At 53.3% G+C, this 15,261-nt stretch overlaps 4 protein-coding genes across 4 annotated transcripts; 3 read left to right on the plus strand and 1 right to left on the minus strand.

Moving 5' to 3' along the window:
• Positions 1-57: 57 nt before the first annotated feature.
• On the minus strand, positions 58-1,965 carry M438DRAFT_342294 (putative NADH-ubiquinone oxidoreductase 49 kDa subunit). Its single transcript, XM_029904723.1, has 3 exons — positions 1,273-1,965; positions 473-1,219; positions 58-420 (listed from the first exon to the last, which is right to left on the minus strand). Exons 1-3 carry the CDS (start codon positions 1,921-1,923, stop codon positions 409-411), a joined length of 1,410 nt encoding a protein of 469 aa, XP_029764927.1. The 5' UTR covers positions 1,924-1,965; the 3' UTR covers positions 58-408.
• A 157-nt stretch (positions 1,966-2,122) lies between these two features.
• M438DRAFT_289307 (DNA-directed RNA polymerases I and III 40 kDa polypeptide) lies at positions 2,123-3,668 on the plus strand. Its single transcript, XM_029901678.1, has 3 exons — positions 2,123-2,217; positions 2,268-2,372; positions 2,427-3,668. The coding sequence occupies exons 1-3, from the start codon at positions 2,164-2,166 to the stop codon at positions 3,417-3,419; spliced, it is 1,152 nt and encodes a 383-aa protein (XP_029764928.1). The 5' UTR covers positions 2,123-2,163; the 3' UTR covers positions 3,420-3,668.
• Positions 3,669-4,684: 1,016 nt separating this feature from the next.
• Positions 4,685-6,522, plus strand: M438DRAFT_265360 (uncharacterized protein; the record flags this gene model as incomplete). The annotated part of the gene is made up of 2 exons (XM_029900019.1): positions 4,685-4,912; positions 4,969-6,522. The coding sequence occupies 2 exons, from the start codon at positions 4,685-4,687 to the stop codon at positions 6,520-6,522; spliced, it is 1,782 nt and encodes a 593-aa protein (XP_029764929.1).
• Positions 6,523-8,004: 1,482 nt separating this feature from the next.
• Positions 8,005-15,088, plus strand: M438DRAFT_265376 (acetyl-CoA carboxylase acc1; the record flags this gene model as incomplete). The annotated part of the gene is made up of 5 exons (XM_029900021.1): positions 8,005-8,187; positions 8,264-8,434; positions 8,499-8,593; positions 8,649-14,319; positions 14,375-15,088. 5 exons carry the CDS (start codon positions 8,005-8,007, stop codon positions 15,086-15,088), a joined length of 6,834 nt encoding a protein of 2,277 aa, XP_029764930.1.
• Between the last annotated feature and the right edge of the window lie 173 nt (positions 15,089-15,261).

Consider the following 15,261-nt stretch of genomic DNA (forward strand, 5'->3'; position numbering starts at 1 on the left):
GGGAACAGATGATTATGGAAAAAAGTATTCCCAAGCTGAACTGTCACGAGGTCATGCCCCTGAAATAACCCATATGAGCCATTCTTACCGAATCTCTCCAGGACACAAGCCAGCCGATTTGATATTCATAATGGCAGAGTGTCCATGATCTTGGACAAGTTGGTTGATTCAGAGTAGGTGCTCAACGTCGGGGGTCGGGCGTTCCTCGGCTTGCAACCCTCTACACATCTCGCCAACCACAGAACAAAGGTTTTTGTAGCAGAACGAGTGCAATGCAATGATTACAAAAGAAAAGGATCGAGTTTACTTGTCTAAAGTAAAATACATAATGCCGTTGAACCATTCCGACGAGAAAAAAAAGTTGATATAAAAACGCCCCATATTTACAACGCACTGAATCTTTGGCGTCTATCGGTCGACCTATAACACAGTTAGCATAATTCTCATCTGACGGGTCTTGGAAGATACGCTCCTCTCCGAATACTAAATCCATAGTGCCGATGATTGCTACAGCGTCGGCGAGCAAGTGTCCTCTAGAGATCTGGTCGAAGCATCCCAAGTGGGCGAAGCCGGGAGCGCGAATCTTGCATCTGTAGGGTCTCTCGGAACCGTCCGAGACGACGAAGACACCCATCTCACCCTTGGGGGCCTCGATGGCAGAGTAGGTCTCACCAGGGGGAACGGTGTAACCCTTGCTGTAAAGCAAGAAGTGGTGAATGAGAGCCTCCATATTCTCCTTCATGGCAGCACGCGGGGGAGGTGCAATCTTGTAGTCCTCAACCTTGATGGGTCCAGGAGTAATCTTGTTCAAGCACTGGAAGATGATGCGGAGGGACTGACGGAACTCCTCCATGCGGCAGAGGTAGCGGTCGTAGCAGTCACCGTTGACACCGACGGGGACATCGAACTCAACCTGGTCGTAAGCATCGTAAGGCTGAGACTTGCGAACATCCCATGGGACACCAGATCCACGAAGCATGACACCAGTGAAAGAGTAGTTGAGAGCATCGGCAGCAGAAACAACACCAACACCCTGGGTACGGCCCTTCCAGATACGGTTATCGGTCAACAGCTCCTCAGTCTCGTCAATGCGGTCACCGAATTGAGTGGCCCATTGGTAGATGTCGTCAAGGATACCAACGGGAAGATCCTGGGAAACACCACCGGGACGAACGTAAGCAGCGTGAAGACGAGCACCAGACACACGCTCGTAGAACTCCTGTGGCAAATCATCAGTACATGCGCCTCGTCAGGTTATATGATTGCACGTACCATGAGCTTCTCACGCTCCTCGAAACCCCACAGGAAAGGAGTCAGGGCACCAACATCCATGGCGTGGGAGAGGATAGACATGAGGTGGTTCAAGATACGGGTGATCTCGCCGAACAGGGTACGGATCCACTTGGCACGCTCAGGAACCTCAATGTTGAGCAGCTTCTCAACAGCCAGAGAGAAACATTGCTCGTTGGTCATCATGGAAACGTAGTCGAGACGATCAAAGTAGGGCAGGGCCTGGAGGTATGTCTTGTACTCGATCAATTTCTCGGTACCACGGTGCAACAGACCGACGTGAGGGTCTGCGCGGATAATCTCTTCACCATTGAGCTCGAGAATCAGACGCAAGACACCGTGAGCGGCGGGATGCTGAGGACCGAAGTTGACGGTGTAGTGGCGGATCTTGCGTTGGTTGGGGTCCTCATCGGCGTCATTGGCGAGGTTGACGTTCGAGTTATCAGCGTTGCTGGCACCGGGAACGAAGTTGGGGTCGACGGGGATGAGGCGAGTGGCATTGGGGTTGTCGACGGGAGCGGCAAAGTGACGGGGAAGAGAGGTCGACAGCGAGCGGAAGGCGGTCGAGGGGCGAGGCAGAGCCGGGCGCTGGTAGAGTCGCCTGGATGCAATGCGAGCAAATGAGGCTGCCATTGTGTAGGATAGGCAGACGGAGAGTGGAGAGGGATTAGGGCGGGCGCGCGAAAGATGAGGCCTTGTATAGAGCTGCGGCGAGCATCAACGACGCATAGATTCGAAAGGTCAGCAGTCTTGGCAAAGAAGGTCGAGCCGGCTGGTACAACCTCCGCTACTTTTTTGCTTGGCAGAAATTCTGTCGACAGCTTCGTCAGTCCGAAGCGCATACCGACAAAAAAAAGTTCGAGTTAACCAAACATGTCGGCCAGATCCTTCAAGCAGCCTTCGCAAGAAGAGGTTGAGAAACGCAGAGTACGCGATCTAATTCATTCATACATGATCAAATACTAATTCACCTATAGCTTGTCGGCATCAACCCCGAAACCGTCTCGAATGTAGTTTCCACCGATTTTCCTGGTCATTACCCTGGCGAGGACCACTCTTGGAACCTCGAGTCCTTCAAACAGGTACACCATTGACCATCTCGAGTCACGCTGCGCATCTCTCTGACCATCTCCAAGAAACTCCAAGTCAACTTCCACAAGAATGACCAGTACGACTCGGTCTTCTCTCTCGTCGGCATCGACGCCTCTGTCGCAAACGCATACCGTCGTATCATGCTGTCCGAAATCCCTACTGTAGCCATCGAAGATGTCTTCGTGTACGACAACACCTCCATCATCCAGGACGAGGTCCTCTGCCACCGTCTCGGTCTCATTCCTTTCACTGGCTCTCGTGAAGGCCTTCGCTGGATGCAATGGTACAAGAAGGGCCCTCCCAAGGATGACCCCGCTCAGCAGCACATCTTCCAGCAGTCTGGTGAAGTCATCGACCCTAATGCCTCGGTCCCTCGCGACAACAACACCATCGTCCTCGAGCTCAACGTCACTTGCGAATGGCGTCCTGAAGGCAAGGAACTTGCAAAGCAGGGAGAGCGCGACCCCAACAAGCTATACATCAACAGCTCTGTCTACGCCCATCAATTCCAGTTCCACCCTCAAGGCAACCAATCCGAATACTTCAGCGGTGAGGGTGTCATCCGCCCTGTGAACCCCGATATCCTGGTCGCAAAGCTGAGACCTGGCCAAACCATCCATCTGCAATGTCACTGCATCAAGGGTATTGGAGCCGATCACGCCAAGTTCTCTCCTGTCGCCACTGCCTCATACCGTCTTCTGCCATCCATCAACATCAAGGAGCCAATTCTCGGTGCAGACGCAAAGAAGTTCGCCCGCTGCTTCCCTCGCGGAGTCATCGCGCTGGAGGACGACCCGGCATCAGGCGAAAAGAAGGCTGTCGTCGCAGACCCAATGAAGGACACTGTCTCGCGAGAGTGTCTCAGACACGACGAGTTCAAGGACAAGGTGCAACTAGGCCGTATCCGCGATCACTTCATCTTCAGCGTCGAGAGCACTGGCCAAATCGACAGTGATGAGGTCTTCCTGGAGTCTGTACGCGCACTCAAAGTCAAGTGCGAGCGCTTCAAGAGAAACTTGACTGATTTGATGAGGTAATCTGGGTGCTGAACTTTTGCGGAATGGGCGTTCATGGGAATGTAAAAAGAATGGGTGGGGTGTCTATTTTGACGGATTTTGCGCGCATAGCATTGGCGTTTTCATTCTGGGTGATGTGAATTCACTGGGCCAAAATATCCTTGAAGTTGGGTGGAAAGATGTTCTAGAATGATGACTTTTCGATCGATTCATTTCGTTACTCACTGAGTATGGTGCCTTGTCTGTCTTTCGAATAATGCCAATCTGGACTATACTGTTTTATCAAGGTCCAAACACTGAGATGCTCAGGCAGGAATAAATCTCAAGAAGTTCAGGGTCTCATGTATTCGTGTTTCAGGGGTCACCCTGCTCTTTGGTTCACGTCCCAGTTGGGAAATTGCTCAGGCCTCGATTGACTCGCAAACCATGCAGATGTATCAACCAGATGAGTATTCGTTGCTTGCGTTGGGTTTTGTAGTTGCACAACTTCACGAACGATGTGGTTGCTATGCAAAGAAAGGGGCGAACATGGTGCTGTGCGATAGTTGAAGTGTTGATAAACAAGCAGCAGCATGACATAGGTGTGTATCAAGTCAAGACGACTATCATTTCCAATACGTTATCCCGAAGCATTCACACAATAGGCATCACTGAGACTGCATAGATAGCTTGTGCTATCTAGATATGTTATGAAGGAACCCCTCATGTTACGTCTGCGGGTCGGAGGCTGAGAGACAGGATAGCATCCGACCGTTGAGCCGGCCGTAGGGTGTGATAACAATAGATGAGGATTGCGACAATGAGAAACAGTGTCTGATGTCAATATATTGAGCGAAGATATTGTCTCAAAACACCACGGACAGTTCTGCATTGTTGAAAGCTCCTATTTTCCTTGTCTTCAGGCAGCTGCGAAGGAGATTGAAAGTGCTTTTTTCTTCGGATGCGATCTTGAGCCAAAGCGTTCCCGGACAACGAAGGACGCTAGGGTTGCGCGTGCATGTTGCAGTAAACATCGCACACAACAACTGCGACCTGATCCCATCCCCCTCACACCCAGCGACAACCAACGACGACGACGACGACCACCACGACGACACCCGAGACAGTGCCGCGACTCCTGTCATAGCATTCTTACACCGCCATTAACCACACCGACGCCCTGACTGCTGCCCCGCCCCTCGACCAATCCTGTTGCGCAAAGTCGGGACTTATCGCAAGCACCACTCTTCAATCCCGGATTCCTGGAAATGTCATCTTGATCTGCTCCCACCATAAGCGCCAACAACATGAGCAACCCGCCGTCTTCGCCTTTCCGCCACGGCACCACTGTCGAGCAAGAACTCGCCTACTACAAGGCACAATACGAACAACTGGAAGTCGAGTTACAGGAGTTTCAACAATCTAGCAGAGAGCTTGAGGCCGAGCTCGAGAAGGATGTTGAGGCTTCAGAGAAGAGAGAGAGGAAGTTGAAAGAACGGGTCGAGAGTCTAGGCTTCGAGGTCGAAGAATGGAAGGTGCGAATGTTGCCCTTGAGCCCTCCTCGCATGCACTTGCTGACTGGATGGTACAGACCAAGTACAAACAATCAAAGGCCGAGGCGAACTCGGCGCAAACCCAACTACAGAAAGAAATCACCACCATGCGCGAGACCAACCGGACGCTACAACTGAAACTCAGGGACATTGAAGTGGACAACGACGACTACGAGCGCCAGGCGCGCAACACAACATCATCACTGGAAGAGCTTGAATCAAAGTACAATGTCGCAATCGAACGAGGTGTCATCATGGAGGAGGAGATGCGCGCTGGCGAACAAGAACGAGAAGACTTGCGCATTCAGACACAACGACTTAGGGACGAGCTGTCCGACCTTCGCATTGAGGCCGACATCACTCGCGAGAAACTGCGTCTCTCCGAGTCGGGCTCTCGTCGCTACCGCGACCTCACCCCTGTACGACGCCCGTCTGCACTGCACGCCCGATCGCCCACTTCATCACGCACTGCTGCCTCGTCGCCCACCGTTTCTACTCCGCCACCTGTCAGGTCAGAGGTATCCACACTCTCAGACACTCCCACGCCACCATCTCCGCCCTTGTCAGACGCATCTGGAAACCCAATGTCCAAGATGCTCCCTCCACCGAAGAAGAACCCACTCGTGTCGGATTCGACTCTGACACCTCGCGCCACTCTCGGCGTCAATACACTCAGACCTGCACGCCACTCAAGAGGTCCATCCTTCGCGACTGCCACAACTCCTTCCGGGAAAAGACGCACTACTCTACAATCACGACCTAGTGTTGGATCTGAAGGCGTGCCAAGATCAAGTTCGTTGTATCAGATTAAGGGCTTGATTGGCAGAATGCAAAAAATAGAAGAAAGGGTACACTCCGTGCGCTCAAAACTGCCACCTTCAAATGCGAATACTCCGAGAGCAGCAACCACACCAAAAGGATCACCACGCATTGGTGCGCTTGCAGGCGGCTCGTTCATGCCAAACAGCGTTACTGTTAGAAACAGGAACAATCGCACGAGCAACAGCACAAGCTCATCTACAAGGCAAGAAGACAACGGCCTGCCACCGCCTACGCCGAGGTCCACAAGCACAAGTATACACGTTAAGCACCTGTCTTTCGGTGGTCAGCGACCACATCCTCTAGAACGGTCAAGCACATCGACATCTACAGTAACCAGAGAAACTAGCCGCCCGGCTAGCCGAGCCAACAACGTAGGAGAGACAGGTTCGTTTGCTCGGCCACCTTCACGCTCAGGCACTACACCATATGGACACTCACAGACAACGACCCTCCCTTCACGACCTCGCACTTCGATGGGAGGAACATTCGCATCATCCCAGCGCACTCGCGCGCATCGTCAATCCAACAGCATGTCTGAAGCGAGAGAACCCGAAGAAGTAGTTACACCATCGATTAAAAGGACAGTAACAACAATTGGCGGGAGCGGCATCCCGACACCAGGTCTGAAACGGCAAAGTGGAGGAGGCTTCGGCAACAGCGTTTCTGGGCGCCGGTCAAGCCTCGCACCAAGTCATCAATCGCAACAGTCCTATGATGGTGCGTCAGACAAATCGTCTCGCAAGCTGAGTGACCTGGGAGAGACATTCTAGTCATGATTACGAAGTTGGGTTTTTAATGTTGCGCTCACGGTGTTGCTGGTGTCAGAGAGGCTCTTATTGCTGTACATTTTCGCATACTCATACTGTCGATACAGTTCCATTCCGAATTAAAAACTTGCATGAATTAATGCGCCTATCCACGCTGTCCATCAGTTAGTGGTGGGAAATTCTCCGAAACATGCGATCCCGAGCTATCGTTTACCGTCGAAAGTGAGTTGTAATCATCGAGTTAAACCTCCGAAGCCTGCCAAGAACAATGGTTGGTAGTACAGCATTTCTCTACCAGCTCAGCGAGCCACGGTATTTGAGTACCGCAGATGGTCATGTCGATCGAGGAAGAGCAGCCTCTCAGTATCATAGAAACGAGTCTGGACGGGAATTGAAGATGGCAAATGGCTCGTTCTCAAGCGAGACAAGAGACTGGACACTTGATGGAATGTTCGGCTCTCCACGAGAGAGTCTCGGACCCCGATGGGCGTCGGTCGGGAAAGGGAAACAGATCAAGCCAAAATTCTCCGTACCTGCGGTAAATTGGTGCTAAATTTAATGACCCGCACACTACTAGGGCGCTACTGTGAGCTTCTAGTCGGGGCTTATGTGAACATGCTACTATCAAATCTGAAGCAAAGAATGTCTGAATCGTCGAGGTGGAACGAAGGAGGGGTGGGATGTTTGACAGCTGCGAAAGCTGTGATCGCCAAAGATAACAGACCAAGCTTTACGTGCCTTTTCCATTGGGATGCAGGTTATCTGCGCTGGGCCGTTGAATTCTTGATAGGTCGGAGGAGGATCAATATCGTTGTCCCCAGGCATGCAGTCCGAGAGCTCAACACATGCATCAACTGCGTGTCATCAACGAATACTCGTAGCTCTTCCAGTGCGGGCGGCCCCGTACTCTTGTGCTGCCGGGAGCAAGCATGGAGCTCCGGACAAAGGTGCTGGCTAGCGCTTGTTGGCACAGCTCAACTGGGCCCCCCTCGTCCCGAAGGCATAGATAGTAAGGGTATCACACCATGTACAAGTAGAGAAGCACTCGCTCTGTCTCAGCAGACCGACCTTTGAAGCTCCCTTCCCTTCTCCGTCCATCCGTCAACTTCTCGTCGCTGGTCGAACTACCGTGGGCCAATTTCCCAGCAACTTGAGACTAGCCTCTTTTCAGTTCTATGAAGGACGCATAGACTCGGACAATTGCTAATACCACGCCCCAACACTCGCTCCACGCACCAACGCCGACGAGGTATTTGAACAACAGCGGAGCCCGCTGATCGTCATTCACGCGACCTAATCCTTCCCTTTCTTTTTGCTTCTTTGTTTCTTGATACCCAAGGTCGGAGTTATTGCGAAGAACAACTGGCCTCCGTGTCCCGAGCAGCTCAGTACCGGGCCGGCATTAGCTTCTTCTTCTCCGCACTCTCGGCCCTCTTTTCAAAGTTCCACAGTTCAGATCCGTGAATGGGCCTTCCAACCACAACCATGGCGGACGCAGTGGGAGGAGCGCCAGCGGTAAATGGCAACATGAACGGACAACCAAGTTCCTACGCCTCCAAGTTCAACTTGGCTTCACACTTCATCGGCGGCAATGAGCTCAGCCAGGCTCCCCCTTCATCAGTTAAGGATTTTGTCGCCGCAAACGATGGACACACGGTCATCACCAGTGTAAGTTACAGACTGCTCCAGAGGCCTCCAATGGCCCCAATTCAAGCCCCAAAGCATGCTGACATGGCGACTGTAGGTCCTGATTGCAAACAACGGTATCGCCGCCGTCAAGGAGATCAGATCCGTCCGAAGATGGGCGTACGAGACCTTTGGCGATGAGCGTGCCATTCAATTCACCGTCATGGCCACCCCCGAGGACTTGGCTGCCAACGCTGACTACATCAGAATGGCAGACAAGTACGTCGAGGTATGTAGCACGCGAGACTCGAGGACTCGGTCGTACGGAGTGGCGGGCTGACATTGGGCTGCAGGTTCCTGGCGGTACCAACAACAACAACTACGCCAACGTCGAGCTCATCGTTGACGTTGCTGAGCGTATGGGTGTTCACGCAGTCTGGGCTGGATGGTGAGTCTCCCTGTAGCATTTTTCACGCATTGAACCACAGCTGACACATTCGCAGGGGTCACGCCTCAGAGAACCCCAAGCTGCCCGAATCTCTCGCCGCATCACCGAACAAGATCGTCTTCATCGGTCCTCCTGGCTCTGCCATGAGATCGCTCGGTGACAAGATTTCCTCGACCATTGTCGCACAACACGCCGGTGTACCTTGTATTCCGTGGTCAGGAGAGGGAGTTGACCAGGTCGAGGTCGACGCAAACAACATCGTCACCGTTAGAGACGACATCTACGACAAAGGTTGCGTACACTCCGCCGAGGAGGGTCTTGTGGCTGCAAAGAAGATTGGCTTCCCCGTCATGGTCAAGGCCTCCGAGGGTGGTGGTGGTAAGGGTATCCGCAAAGTCGACAACGAGGAGGAATTCCCTGCCATGTACAAGGCTGCTGCCAGCGAAATTCCTGGCTCGCCCATCTTCATCATGAAGCTTGCCGGCAATGCTAGACATTTGGAGGTCCAATTGTTGGCTGATCAGTACGGCAACAACATTTCGCTGTTCGGTCGTGACTGTTCGGTACAGCGCAGACATCAGAAGATTATTGAGGAGGCTCCCGTTACCATTGCCAGCTCAAAGACCTTCCAGCAGATGGAAAAGGCTGCCGTCTCTCTGGGTCGTCTGGTCGGTTACGTGTCAGCAGGTACTGTCGAGTACCTGTACTCTCACTCAGACGACAAGTTCTACTTCCTCGAGTTGAACCCTCGTCTTCAGGTCGAGCATCCCACCACCGAGATGGTTTCGGGTGTCAACCTTCCCGCTGCCCAGCTCCAGATTGCTATGGGTCTTCCCCTGCACCGTGTTCGCGACATTCGTCTCCTTTACGGTGTCGACCCCCACACCTCGACCGAGATCGACTTCGACTTCTCCAAGGAGGGCAGCACCCTCAACCAGCGCAGACCTCAACCCAAAGGCCACACCACTGCCTGTCGCATCACCTCTGAAGATCCCGGTGAGGGCTTCAAGCCTTCCAGCGGTACCATGCACGAGCTGAACTTCAGATCAAGTGCTAACGTCTGGGGTTACTTCTCGGTCGGTGCTGCTTCGTCGATTCACAGCTTCTCTGACTCCCAGTTCGGTCACATCTTCGCCTATGGTGAGAACAGACAAGCCTCGCGTAAGCAGATGGTTGTCGCACTCAAGGAATTGAGCATTCGTGGTGATTTCAGAACCACTGTCGAATACCTCATCAAGTTGCTTGAGACTCCTGCTTTCGAGGACAACACCATCACCACCGGCTGGCTCGACGAGCTGATCTCCAAGAAGCTCACCGCTGAGCGTCCTGACCCTATCTTGGCAGTCATCTGCGGTGCTGTCACCAAGGCTCACATCGCTAGCGATATCTGCACAACCGAGTACCGCGTCAGCTTGGAGAAGGGTCAAGTCCCCTCCAAGGACGTTCTCAAGACCGTGTTCCCCATCGACTTCATCTACGAGGGCTCGCGCTACAAGTTCACTGCCACTCGCTCTGGCCTTGACAGCTACACACTCTTCATCAACGGCTCGAGATGTTCCGTCGGTGTCAGACCCCTTTCCGATGGTGGTCTGCTTGTCCTTCTCAGCGGACGCAGTCACAACATTTACTGGAAGGAGGAAGTCGGTGCCACTCGTCTCAGTGTCGATGGTAAGACTTGCCTGCTTGAGCAAGAGAACGACCCTACCCAGCTCAGAACTCCCTCGCCCGGTAAGCTCGTCAAGTTCACCATCCAAAATGGTGAACACGTCAAGAAGGGTCAGGCCTTCGCCGAGGTCGAAGTCATGAAGATGTACATGCCTTTGATTGCCCAGGAGGATGGTATCGTCAACCTCATTAAGCAGCCCGGTGCCACCCTCGAGGCTGGTGATATTCTCGGTATACTCGCTCTCGACGACCCTTCCAAGGTCAAGTCGGCTCAGCCTTTCCTCGGCCAGCTTCCTGAGCTTGGTCCTCCTCAGGTTCTGGGTAACAAGGCTCCTCAGCGCTTCGCGTTCCTTCACAACATCCTTCAAAGCATCATGCAAGGTTTCGACAACTCCGTCATCATGCAAGATACCTTGAGGGAGCTCGTTGAGGTTCTCCGCAACCCTGAGCTGCCTTACGGCGAGTGGAACGCCCAGGCATCTGCCCTCCACTCTCGCATGCCTCAGAAGCTTGATGCTCAGTTGGAACAGATCGTTGAGCGTGCTCACAGCCGTGGTTCTGAGTTCCCTAGCAAGCAGCTCCAGAAGACTTTTGTTCGCTTCCTCGAAGAGAACGTCGCCCCTAGCGATGTTGACACCCTTCGCCAAGGATTGGGCCCCATCCTTGAGGTCATGACCAAGTTCAACGATGGCCTGAAGGGTCACGAATTCAGCGTCATGGCTTCTCTCTTCCAGCAGTACTACGATGTCGAGCACCTCTTCGCTGCCAGACAGAACCGCGATGAGGAGGTCATTCTTACTCTCAGAGACCAGAACAAGGACAGCTTGATCAAGGTCGTCCACACCGCTTTGTCGCACACCCGTGTCAGCTCGAAGAACAACCTTATCATTGCCATCCTCGACTACTACCGCCCCAACAAGCCTGGTGCCGGTAGCGTTGCTAAGTACTTGCGTCCTTCGCTGCGCCAGCTTGCCGAGCTTGAGTCTAGACAAACCGCTAAGGTTTCATTGAAGGCTCGTGAGTTGCTCATCCAGTGCGCCATGCCCTCGCTAGAGGAGCGTACCTCTCAGATGGAGCACATTCTCCGCTCCTCTGTTCTGGAGTCTCGCTACGGCGAGGCTGGTTGGGACCACCGTGAGCCCAGTTTCGAGATCATCAAGGAAGTCGTCGACTCAAAGTACACCGTCTTCGATGTGCTTTCTCAATTCTTTGTCCACCCTGACCCTTGGGTCTCGTTGGCTGCTCTCGAGGTCTACACTCGCCGCGCTTACCGTGCTTACCAACTCAAGACTATTGAGTACGTTACTGAGAACGACACTCCTTATGTCCTCACCTGGGACTTCTCCCTCCGCAAGGTTGGCCAGTCTGAGTTTGGTCTTCCCATCGAGTCATCACACCCCTCTACCCCCGGCACTCCTGCTGGACCCGAGGGCTTCAGCCGTGTTCACTCCATCAGTGACATGAGCTACCTCAACGCTCGCACCAAGGATGAGCCTACCCGTAAGGGTGCAGTCATTCCTGTCCAGTACATTGATGAGATCGAGGAGTACCTGACCAAGGCACTCGAGGTCTTCCCTCTTGCTGGCAGTCATGGTGGTAAGCAGCGTGGCTCGAGCGCCGGTTTCATGGCCGACCTTTCTAGACAACGCAAGCCCGCCGCACCCAAGATTGACTCCACTGACGAGCTGACCGCTGTCTGCAACGTCGCCGTCAAGGATGCAGAGTCTCTCGACGACCCCGAGATCCTTGCCCGTCTTGTTCCCATCGTGAACGAGTACAAGGAGGAGCTTCTCGCACGCCGTGTCCGTCGTTTGACATTCATCTGTGGTCACAAGGATGGTACCTACCCCGGCTACTACACTTTCCGTGGTCCCGCATACGAGGAAGACTCTAGCATTCGTCATATTGAGCCTGCCCTTGCCTTCCAGCTCGAGCTCGGACGTTTGTCCAAGTTCAACATCAAGCCTGTCTTCACCGAGAACCGCAACATCCACATCTACGAGGCCATTGGCAAGGGCGTCGACAACGACAAGCGTTACTTCACCCGCGCTGTCGTCCGTCCCGGTCGTGTTCGCGACGACATCTCCACTGTCGAGTACATGATCTCCGAGGCTGACAGATTGATGACTGACATTCTCGATGCCCTCGAGATTATTGGCAACAACAACTCTGACTTGAACCATATCTTCATCAACTTCTCCCCCGTCTTCCCCCTGCAGCCTAGTGAGGTCGAGGAGGCTCTTGCCGGATTCCTTGACAGATTCGGTCGTCGTGCATGGCGCCTCCGCGTTACTGGCGTAGAGGTCCGCATCATCTGCACTGACCCTACCACTGGCGAGCCCTACCCTCTGCGTGTTCTGATCAACAACACCTCTGGTTACATTATCCAGGTTGAGCTTTACGCCGAGCGCAAATCTGAGAAGGGCAATGACTGGTACTTCCAGAGCATTGGTGGCAGCACCAAGATTGGCTCAATGCACTTGCGTCCTGTGTCGACTCCCTATACCACCAAGGGCGCTCTTCAGCCCAAGCGTTACAAGGCTCACATCATGGGTACGCAATACGTGTACGACTTCCCCGAGCTGTTCAGACAAGCCATTGAGAACAGCTGGAACTTGGTCACCGCTGCTCACCCTAACCTCAAGGACAAGCAGCCTGTCTCAGGCGAGTGTATAGAATACAACGAGCTTGTTCTTGACGATACCGACAACCTGGCCGAGGTCAACCGCGACCCTGGTACCAACTCCATCGGTATGGTTGCATGGCTCATCATCGCCAAGACCCCTGAGTACCCTCGCGGCAGACGTTTCATCATCATTGCCAACGACATCACCTTCAAGATCGGTTCATTCGGTCCCGCTGAAGATAGGTTCTTCCACAAGTGTACCGAACTTGCCAGAAAGCTTGGTATCCCCAGAATCTACCTGTCTGCCAACTCTGGTGCTCGTATCGGTATGGCTGAGGAGCTCATTCCCCACTTCTCCGTCGCTTGGAAGGATGCATCCAGACCTGAGGCTGGTTTCGAATACCTCTACCTGACTCCTGAGAAGAAGGCTCGTTTCGAGGATGGTGAACTCAAGCATGTCATCACCAAGGAGACCAACGTCAACGGTGAGATCAGACATGTCATCACCACCATTGTCGGTGCTGAGGACGGTCTCGGTGTCGAGTGTCTGAAGGGTTCTGGTCTCATCGCTGGTGAGACTTCAAGAGCATACGAGGACATCTTTACCATCACCCTTGTTACTTGCCGTTCCGTCGGTATCGGTGCTTACCTTGTTCGTCTTGGTCAGCGTGCCATCCAAATTGAGGGTCAGCCCATCATTCTCACCGGTGCTCCTGCCATCAACAAGCTCTTGGGTCGTGAGGTCTACACCTCCAACTTGCAGCTTGGTGGTACCCAGATCATGTACAAGAACGGTGTCTCTCACATGACTGCTGGTGACGACTTTGAGGGTGTTTCCAAGATTGTGAAGTGGATGTCCTTCATCCCTGACAAGAAGAACAACCCCATCCCCATCTCACCCTCAACCGACTCTTGGGACCGCGACATTACCTACTTCCCTCCCCAGAAGCAGCCCTACGATGTCAGATGGCTCATCCATGGTAAGCAAGAAGACGATGGCTTCGCCTCTGGTCTGTTCGACAAGGGCTCCTTCGAGGAGGCTCTTGGCGGATGGGCTCGCACTGTCGTTGTCGGTCGTGCTCGCCTTGGTGGTATCCCCGTTGGTGTCATTGGTGTCGAAACTCGCTCTGTCGAGAACGTCACCCCTGCCGACCCTGCCAACCCTGACTCGATCGAGCAAGTTACCAACGAGGCTGGTGGTGTTTGGTACCCCAACTCTGCCTTCAAGACCGCCCAGGCTATCAGAGACTTCAACAACGGTGAGCAATTGCCTTTGATGATTCTTGCCAACTGGAGAGGTTTCTCTGGTGGTCAGAGAGACATGTACAACGAGGTCCTCAAGTACGGTTCATACATCGTCGATGCCCTCGTCAAGTACGAGCAGCCTATCTTTGTCTACATTCCTCCCTTCGGAGAGCTCCGTGGTGGTTCATGGGTAAGTCACCGTTCAAATGTTCCAAATAATCACAAAACGCTAACAAAAGTTACAGGTTGTCGTCGATCCTACCATCAACCCTCAATACATGGAGATGTACGCCGACGAGGAGTCTCGTGGCGGTGTCCTCGAGCCCGAAGGTATCGTCGGCATCAAGTTCCGCAAGGAGAAGCAGCTCGAGACCATGGCTCGCCTCGACCCCACCTACGGCGAACTCAAGGCCAAGTCTGCCGACAAGTCGTTGTCAGTTGAAGAGCTCACCGAGGTCAGAACCAAGATGGCCGAGCGTGAGAAGCTGTTGTTGCCCGTTTACATGCAGATCTCCTTGCAGTACGCCGACTTGCATGACCGTGCCGGCCGCATGAAGGCCAAGGATACCATCCGCATGGCTCTGCAGTGGCAGAACGCCCGTCGCTTCTTCTACTGGCGTCTTCGCCGACGTCTCGACGAGGAGTACGTGCTCAAGGCCATGGCTCAGTCATCATCGAAGGAGTTGGTCTCGCGCACCAAGAACCTCCAGACTCTCGAGGCCTGGTCAGGTGTTCCTCAGTTCGCCACCGAGGACCAGAAGGTCGCTCAGTGGTACGAGGAGAACCGCCAAGACATCTACTCCAAGATCGAGGGTCTCAAGCAGGACTCGATCGCCTACGACGTCGCCGCCATGCTGCGCGCCAACAAGGAGGGTGGTCTCAAGGGTATTGCCCAGATGCTGAGCATGCTGCCCGTCGAGGAGAAGGAGCAGATCCTCAAGCAATTGTCGTCTGCATAGATTTGTCGACAATTGTTGTTGTATATGTAAATGTCCCCATGTTTGTCCTCTTTTTTCGGATATTGGCGAAGGGGTTAAAGCTTTTTACTGCATTTTTTGTTAATGAGCTTCTATTTTTATATTCGTTCTTCTCTCGTTCAAGCATGTTTGATTTTGTTTGCCAAATGGAGTGC

The sequence above is a fragment of the Aureobasidium pullulans genome (assembly GCF_000721785.1).
Source record: "Aureobasidium pullulans EXF-150 unplaced genomic scaffold scaffold_2, whole genome shotgun sequence".
NCBI classification, from domain to species: domain Eukaryota; kingdom Fungi; phylum Ascomycota; class Dothideomycetes; order Dothideales; family Saccotheciaceae; genus Aureobasidium; species Aureobasidium pullulans.

Bases quoted from the DNA above. Each gene is read 5' to 3' on its own strand.
- M438DRAFT_289307 (XM_029901678.1), top strand. From the start codon at position 2,164: ATGTCGGCCAGATCCTTCAAGCAGCCTTCGCAAGAAGAGGTTGAGAAA. The intron at 2,218-2,267 runs GTACGCGATCTA...ATTCACCTATAG, and splicing joins AAGAGGTTGAGAAACGCAGA to CTTGTCGGCATCAACCCCGA. The intron at 2,373-2,426 runs GTACACCATTGA...ACCATCTCCAAG, and splicing joins ACCTCGAGTCCTTCAAACAG to AAACTCCAAGTCAACTTCCA.
- M438DRAFT_342294 (XM_029904723.1), bottom strand. From the start codon at position 1,923: ATGGCAGCCTCATTTGCTCGCATTGCATCCAGGCGACTCTACCAGCGC. The intron at 1,220-1,272 runs GTACGTGCAATC...GATTTGCCACAG, and splicing joins AGGAGCGTGAGAAGCTCATG to GAGTTCTACGAGCGTGTGTC.